The sequence below is a fragment of the Papaver somniferum genome, chromosome 9 (genome assembly GCF_003573695.1).
Source record: "Papaver somniferum cultivar HN1 chromosome 9, ASM357369v1, whole genome shotgun sequence".
In the NCBI taxonomy this organism is placed as follows: Eukaryota; Viridiplantae; Streptophyta; class Magnoliopsida; order Ranunculales; family Papaveraceae; genus Papaver; species Papaver somniferum.
Window position 1 is genome coordinate 14996620 of NC_039366.1, and position 9350 is coordinate 15005969.

Below are 9350 nucleotides of genomic sequence, written 5' to 3' on the forward strand. Positions count from 1 at the left end.
ATCTTCTGCAATTGGCCATCTCTTACATTAAATCTTGTTATTTTTCCGCACTTGGTCATTTTTTACATTACTTTCATGTCATAACATTGGCATGTCTGATGGTATTTACTACGGTTTTAATGAGAGCAAGAATTTCATTACAATTGCAAAGGAAAAATATGGGTTAGAAGTTGGTGGATAGAGAACTAAGACCTTAATTAACAAAGTGGTCTGATGCCTCTAAAATTTCATTTCATTTTGGTGGCTAACAAGACCTTAATTAACAAAGGGGTCTGATGCCCCGAACATTTCATTTTGGCATAGTAGGGTGTAAAGCTTGCTGAGGCCAAGATGCGATGGACTTTCTTGGGTGGAAGCTATTATAATATCAAAAGCGATTATTTAATTGCAGCTTAAAAGTAAATATAAAATATGAAATTCCAGATCTCTTTTTCCCATCATAGCAAAATTGAAAATCCAAAATTGAAACCACACCAACAACAACCAAAACCCAGGACAAAACTTAAAGAAAAATCTTATTGATTCCTTTGTCGTCATCATCATCATCGCTCACAAAACGGTATACATAGAGATTAGCATTATAACTACTACAAAACTGAAGACTGTAAAGTAAACTAATTAATTAAGCACCAGGAGCAGCATCTTTAACCTTACTTTGCAAATACCCACCATATTCTCGTGCATAATCTTTCATATGACTGGCTGTATCAGCAATCCGACTACGAGCATAATCAACACGATCAGATCCCGGTGGATGTCTTCCTCTGAAATACTTGTACATCCATGAACACACAGCTAATAAAGACACACCAAATCCAGTCATTGATAGAAAACCAGCACTCGCAATCAATAAAACTGTACCTGCTGGTACCCATATAGGACTTGACAAGATAATCAATGGTGTGAAAAATATCAAACCCATAACTACTGCTGTTAATGTTAACCCTGTGAGAAATAGTAAAATACCACCTGATATAACTAAGGTTAATAGCCCAACAACTTGGGTTGAATTTGGTGCATGCTCTTGAATTCTTTTCAGAATAGTACCACCACCACCACCACCGGTTGTTACCATGGTGGTCCCACCAGTTGGTCTTGTTGTTGAAACTCTTTGAGCTTGGGGTTGGACGGAATGACGATCCGCCATTGTTTTTTAGTTCTTAAGGGTTTCGATCTTATATTTTGGAGAGAATAAAGTTCCTAGCAGATGTAAGAGAGAATCTTGAATATTTATATTGAGAGAGAGAATGAGAGTTGAGGTGGTAGAATGAGGACAGATGTAAATAAAAACGAGAACAGCGGCATGCAAAGCAACACTTGTTAAACTTGGGAATGACTAATTCAGTAAAGACCACTCCATGTACTTCTCCTATGTTTTCTGTTTGGACTTCGGAGAACATGACTTTGTCCAGCTGTTTTTCATGTCGCTATGAAAATTAAAATGTAAGATATGTGCACATTGGAAACCAACGGAACCAGGATAGAAATCTAAGTGCGCTGAAAGCCTAAAACCGCTACGAATCAAACTTTTAAGGGGGTATTTTTCACACAAAAAATTAGGTATGTAGAAATTATTTTTAGTCTGGATTTAAAGTTTTGGGGAAGGCTGTTCCACAACTGCACCCGAGTCTATCTGATCGTGAACCCTTGGGAACATAACTGTTCGTAGAATGAAGGTCTGAATTACATTCAGTTCAACACATGTAAACATGGCTGATTAAAAGAGTAATCAATCCATAAATATGGATGAATTACTTTACGATTTCAAATTTTCAATAAGCGTATTATAATACATTTGGGATATATCCATTAATTATAATTTAGCCCAAATGTATGGGATATATCCATTAATTATAATTTAGCCCAAATGTATTATAAACGTATTATAACATCAGGGACAAATTTCATGATTTTGGAAATTTTAGGGGGCTAGAGCCAGAATTAGTGAACCCTTGGCTCCGCGCCTGATTATCAAGCCAGGCTGTTTTAGGTAACCTGTAATGTTATATCCCAAAGAGAATGTCCCTGAAGTATATTTGTATTCGTATGTTTTAGCTCTCTCCCATTTGTCGAGTACTTTTTGACAACTTTGTTTTGAACTTCACTTCACTTGCTAAGATAGTTACAAGGCAATCAACAATGATAGATTGACCGGCAAAAGAAACCGAGGCTGCTCCCGCAAGACACATGTGGGGGCCCACTTTAAACCTTTTCTAATCCAAAAGTGCTGAGAGCTGTTTTTCATCCGTCCGATCCCCTCTCGGGATGAAACGCGGGATAAAGGCGCCGTGGTTGTAGCATCATTCCAAGGCAATGCAATGTTTACTAGTACGTATGTAAACCACTAAGAGCATCCACAGTGGGCGAGTATAATCAAAAATTTGGGATGAGATCGTGACGCAGTGGGACGGAGTAAAGATTAAATCCCAGCCAAAGATCAAATTCCAGACCATATTTGGTCGCGACCAAATACCAAATCCTAATATAGTCGGGCGTAAATTTAAAGTACGCTTGTTGCTGGGCGTAAATTTAAAGTACGCTTGTTAACGGGCGGAGATTTAAATTACGCCCGATGAAAATTCAAATTAAAAAAAAAATAAAAAAAATGAGGCGTAAACTTAAAGTACGCCTGTTGACAGGCGTAAACTTAAAGTACGCCTGGTGATTGATTGGGCGGACATTTGAGATACGCCCGATGAAATTTTTTTGGGGCGGATCTTTAAATTACGCGCGACCAAATTTTAATCGCCACCGTTACGTGACAACACGGACTAAACCCAAAATTTGATCTTTTTTTTGATCTTTGATCTTTGATTTTGATCGCACCACTGCAGTTGCTCTAAATCTCACCATCTTTTGTCAGTATTCATCACATCATAAAAAATAAAAAAAAATTCTCTAGGTGCTGATAAATATACAGTTCAAGCCCCAGTTCTGGTTGTCTACACTGTAGAGATGGCTAGACCATATCAAAGTCATCAATTACATGATTTTCACGATTCATGAGTTCTGAACCTTAATGAATCATGACTGTTGCGCCAATATTTCAACAGAAAATGGATCGCAATAGAAAACAGATGCAGGCAGCAGAACAAGCATTTACGTTCCATATATGCTTGAGAATCGCGGGCTTTCTGGTATTCTTAAGGAAACCTATTTTGAGGCATACTAAATGATGATGCCATCTAGGGTATCCTTATAATGGGTGTTTATCCATACCAAAATTATTAGGTTAGCCTTTTGTTAGATTAAATTACATAAATAACCTTCAATTTAATTAAAAATTTAAACTAAAGTTAGTTAGATTACCTAAATACCCTTTGACCAAATAAAAACCTAAACAAAAAACTAAATCAGTCAACATTCAACATTTCTTCTTTTTCTTTTCCTCTTCTTCATTTTTGCAGCCGAACCCTCTCCATAAACCGAATAATCGTTCGATGAAAAATCTTTGATCGTCGATTAAAACCAAACTATAATGATGAGTAGAACGAAACGTTGTGCTAGAGATCTACTTCCAGACGTTCATGTTGGACTGCAATACAATCAAGCAAGTTCTAGGGAAAGCGAAGAATACATCAATTCGAGGGGCGTTGATTCACAAAATCAAGATTCGAATAAACCCCTAATGTATATTAGAAGGTATTTGTACAAACTCATCTTGATTTTAATTGTTCTTACTCTGTTTGATCGATAGAATAGGATTTCTTAGTTGAAATTAGGGTTTTCAGATGTGGGTTTGACCCAAATATTGCGACAAAAAGAGAGGAACCTAGGTCTGTGGAAGAACAGTTCGTCCCAAAATTTGGTTTCCATTTTGAGACGAACGTTGACTGTTTGAAGTTCGTCTAATTCGAGTAAATTTTTTTTGGGCCGAAATTAGTATCCATAAGGTTAATTGAATTGGCCTGTGATGCTTTTGTTGGTTTTTCGTTTAGCTTTTTGCCGTTGCAATGTTAATCTTGAATCCATGGGAATATATATTCTGTGACTCTGGATAGACAGGTTGAACAATAGGAATCTCTGTCTCCGTGGATGGTTTATTGTTGTTGCAACACCAAATGGCATGAATGTTCTTAGTATAATGCTAAATTTTTGAGTTCCTTAGATTGTCTAGGTTGTGTATTTCTCTTTAGTATAATGTTTTTAGTTGTGTATTTCTCTTTAGTATAATCCATAGGTTCCCAATTTATATGAAAATATGATTTCTCCATATACTTGCATCCACCGAGTGCTGAACATGACTGTACTATACAACAACTTGGTATTGTTCAGTTGTTCAAATGTTCAAGCACTAGGTTTTTTACTCTTTCGTCTACCAGGTCTTAGCATCTGCTTGAAAAGTGCACTTTTTGGAACATTCCAATGCTCAGTATGCATTATTATTAACTTGAAAAGTGCACTTTCTTCATTGTGTTAGGAAACAAACCAAAGCTGGTGGGAGAGTTGTAACTCCAAATTAAGGACAAGAAGAAGAGGTCTATGAAAGTAGCCCGTTCCAATGTTAGAACTCTGCAACCTCGAGTAGGCAACAAAAATTTGGGTGCACATAAAAAAGGAACTACAACCCCCGATACAGAGGATGGAGAGACAGTGATACAATCAGAAGGAGAAGTTCAGGGAAGTCGAGCTAACAAGGAAAATACTACTGCAACTAAAGAGACCGGAAGCAGAGATGAATTGCAAGGTAACACAAATAGAGATGAAGATGAGCAACGAAGACCACAAAGGGATGGAAAACAAGTCGTTGAAGATGAAGAAAATGAAGATGATGAAGAAGAAGAACCAGCACAACCACAACCAAGAAAACAATTAAACCCACAGAACGTTGCTAAAACACGGAAGACAAAGCTTCATATTCCCGATGATGATTACGTAATACCTACCCAGAGGAACGCCCCAACATTTGGTCTTCCTCCAGATGGAGGAAAGGTTTTGATTGGTTACGAGGAGTCTTGGGCAAAGCGAATCTATGAGACTCCAGATCATAGGGGTGCGGTCAGAAATTTGAGACACCAAAGGGCTGCAGCTTATGATTTGAAGAATGAAGTCGATGAGGTCCAAGCAATAGTACAGAGATCTGGTTTATGGAAAGCAATTCAACATGAACAAAAAGGTTGTGATTCAGTGACTGCGTCTGCCTTTACTGAGAGATTTAGTCCTGAAACTTACATATTTCATCTTCCATTCAACGAGATGACAATAACACCTGATGACGCTGATAGGATTATAGGTCTTAGAGCACATGGAAAAAGTGTTGATGCTGAATATTATGAATTGGATTGGGACCAGCTATATAAGTTTGCTGAAGAATTTTTTGGTTGGGATCATAATACTACCCCGAAGGAGTTTTGTAGCACCGCTAAAGAGGTGAAAAATGTGCATGTTTGTTGCGGCAACAAACCAAAGATGTTGAAGTCGCTCAAGTTGAAGAATATGAAAGATAAGTTTGAGAACACTGTGCAGAAAGTTAAAGATGGGTTGGTGATGGACGCGACCAAAATAAACCAGACTGCTGCTGCTTATTTGTTTCACACTATGAAGCACGGATACTTCAAAATTGGTGACCTATCTGTATCGGCACCGTATTAGTATCGGATACTTGGGGATACCTGGGGATACGTATCAGATACTCCATTTAAAGTGTCACCTTTTTTTAATTACAAAAAGGATAGGGGATACTCTGGGATACCTTTCGGATACTCTATGAGGGGACACTTCCTGTAATCTAACATTTATTTTTTTATACAAAATCTATATATTTATAAATTTATACATAAAATCTAAATATTTATAGATATTTGTATTCATTAACATATCGAATAATTATATCTATACCTAATAACTTGTTGTCTATAAAGAACAAAAACTTGGTATTTATTTTTATGGCGCTTCAAAAAAAAAGAAAAAAAAGGGTGTTAGGAAAATCTAGCTTTAAAGCTTATTGGGAATTCTTTTCATGTTGTTTAGAGTGAAATCGGAGTACATGTGATTTTATCCATTCAATTAACATAAGTAAGACTGAAACCAGAATGTTGAAAATTTAATGTTTGCTCACTTTAATATTCAAGATAGTATTTATCGGATTTTTTTATTTTATGATTTTTTAGTAGAATGAATCATTATTATATTAAATATTTTGTTAATAAATACACGTATCCCATCGTATCTCGTATCCCCATTTTATTAAATTTGACGAATCTCCGTATCAGTGTCACCGTATCAGTATCCACGTATCAGTACCGGTGCATCCTAGGTTGCACACTCTCGGCCAAATTATATTTCCTGACCATACTGGGAACAAAGTTAGTGCTCAATATCTCTAATTCGTAAAAGATATTTCGAAGTTTCATGAGTACGCTTGGGGATCCAATTGTGTTGCATTCCTTCTTCATTCAATTGATACAAAATCTAGGCTAGACCCTAGAAATATTGGAGGAAATTTCAGTCTCTTTCAGGTACTTCTCATATCTTTAATTCCATTTCTAAGTTAACTGATCACGTACTTTGCTCCGTAATTAGTCGATCACAGTGTCAAGTTCGGCCTAAATTACCAGTTCTTTGTTGAGACAAACCTGACAACTTGTAATTAATTATTCTGAAAACGTCAGGTTCGGCCCATAGTGGTAATTCATTTTTGATCCAAATATTGCTCTGCGTTGTAGCAGTTTATGTTGTCAACTAAGTTTTTCCTATGGGATTAATGTAGGTGTGGGTATATGATCACTTCCCGAAGTTGAAATTAAGCACACCAATTGAGGTGGTGGATGATACATTTCCAACTTCGGCAAAATATGAGTTCAAAGACTATAAGAAGAGGGATAAATTCGAAAAGATAATCTCTTTAAGAGAAAAGTTAGACTCTTTGGATGGTGTTTGAGGGTGAAAACGGTTTCTGCTGATTTCGGTAATTTCGTGTGTGTGGGTGAGAAACGAGTCTAAACCCTAAACAATGTACTTCACGGGAGTACTTTAGATTCGAGAGATCAATCTGTACAAATCCGTCCTAAACCAAGAAATGGTCGTTCCAGACTTTCTTCGGTCACAAAGTGAAGGAGAAGGGTTGGTTTTGTGGAGGGAAGCGAAGAGAGTGTTGAGACCAGAATAGTGGATTCTGGAAGAGTAGTTGTTTGACGACTTGTATCAGAAAGTGAAACGTTAGCAATGTGGAATCTAACAGATGATTTCTGAGTGTTGTATATTCCTGGCCAAGCTTGTCCTTTTGTGGAACAGGTGAGACCTATTTATACAAGTCGCAACGAAACGTACCCTGGTCTCGTAAGAGTTGGAAACAGTTGAGTAAATGGAAGAAAGAGGTAATGGGTAACGCCTGGAATTGATGTTTCCATAATGAAGGAAACGTTTCACCATTAATTCTTGTGTTTACTAACCGCCTCACTCTTATGACACTTTCATGTAACGGGCGTATTGTACGCCGCACGCTGTACACCGCCAGACCAATACCCTGATGAGCATCCCCCAGTTTGTGACATGTTTTGATGTCTCGAGTGTTTTCGTGGAAAACGTGAAGCATGTTGCTGTTGTTTGGCAAGTTAAGATTGGGAGGCTTGCCGGCTCGGTTGTGACCTTCGACGGTCGAGATTTTGCATTTTGAGAGGAAAGGTAGTCGTTGATTGTTGCAACCTTCCGTTTGGCAGCCAGTGGCATGGAGGTGTGGCTGGCATGCTCGTGCATGCTTTAGGAACGACAAATATTAGGGTTTGGTATAAACCGTGTAGTTTTGGCATTGGGCCAGAAGTTGCCACGCGTTTGGTGGAGAACTTGGATGGCTAAGATTTGCATCTCAGAAGGAAGGGTGGCCATTGATTTTTGCAACCCTTCGTTTGGCAGCCAGCGGCATGGAGGCATGACCGGTCTGGCTTTGCATGGTTTAGGCGCGGCCAAAATTAGGGTTTGGTACAAACCGTGTAGTTTTAGCATTGGGCCAGAAGTTGCCACGCGTTTGGTGGCGAACTTGGACGTCTGAGATTTGCATCTCAGAAGGAAGGGTGGCCATTGATTGTTGCAACTCTTCATTTGGAAGCCAGCGGCATAGAGGCATGACCGGCATGGCTTTGGTGCGGATACGTGGTTTCCATGGTATGTCATTGGCACATTGGTGCGGCTGGCATGGTTGGCATGCTTTTGCGCGGAGACGTGGCTGGCATGGTATGCCATTTGCACGGTGGTGTAGCTGGCATGGTTGGCATTCCTTGGCGCGGAGACGTGGCTAGCATGGTATGCCATTTGCACGTAGACATGGCTGGCATGGCATGCTATTGGCATGGTAGTGAGGCTGGCATGGTTGGCATGCCTTGGCACGGAGACGTGGATGGAATGGTGTGTCATTTGCAGAGAGACATGGCTTGCATGGCATGCCATTGGAACGGTGGTACGGCTGGCATGGTTGGCATGCCTTGGCGCGGAGACATGGATGGCATGGCATGCCATTGGCACGTTGGTGCGGCTGGCATGGTTGGCATGCCTTGGCGCGGAGACGTGGCTGGCATGGTATTCCATTTGCACGGTGGTGCGGCTGGCATGGTTGGTATGCCTTGGCGCGGAGAAGTGGCTGGCATGGTATGCCATTTGCACGGTGGTGCGGCTGGCATGGTTGGCATGCCTTGGCGCGGAGACGTGGCTGGCATGGTATGCCATTGGCACAGTGGTGCAGCTGGCATGGTTGGCATGCCTTGGCGCGAAGACGTGGCTGGAATGGTATGCCATTGACACATTGGTGCGGCTGGCATGGTTGGCATGCCTTGTCATAGAGACGCGGCTGGCATGGTATGCCATTGGCACGGTGGTGCAGCTGACATGGTTGGCATGCCTTGGCGCGAAGACATGGATGGCATGGGATGTCATTGGAACGTTTGGCTAGCATGCGCGACTGGCATGTGCAGAGATGATGCCAATCAGTATCGAGGGATCTGTCGTGGAGCATGGCATATATAAAAAAGCTACCCCAGTAATTTTACGTAGGTATGTTTGGATGGTTCAATAAATGTGTTAGTGGCGACATTATTACTCAAGTGTGATGTCATTGTCTGACTAAGGTTTTACGATTTTATCCCTAAGCTAAAAACCACCATCAACATTAAGTCCCTTTCTTATCTCGGAACAGGGGCATTGTTGCGAGGTAAGCATAAGATGGTGACATACAAGGACAAAATCGAAACGACAAGTCATGAAAAGATGGTCGGGAAGATCCGGCTAACCTTTTTTGGATGCAAGGAACATATGCGATTCCTATGTTGGCGGTTTTGCGCGAATTTGGCTCGACGGGGAGCCACTTACATTGCTTGGCGGGAAGTGAGCCGTTGGCGTTGCTCGGCTTGGAATGGAACCGT

General features: G+C 40.2%; 1 protein-coding gene across 1 annotated transcript; it reads right to left on the minus strand.

Moving 5' to 3' along the window:
- Positions 1-393: 393 nt before the first annotated feature.
- LOC113308347 (oleosin 16 kDa-like) lies at positions 394-1185 on the minus strand. Its single transcript, XM_026556819.1, has one exon. It carries the CDS (start codon positions 1145-1147, stop codon positions 623-625), a length of 525 nt encoding a protein of 174 aa, XP_026412604.1. The 5' UTR covers positions 1148-1185; the 3' UTR covers positions 394-622.
- Positions 1186-9350: the final 8165 nt, after the last annotated feature.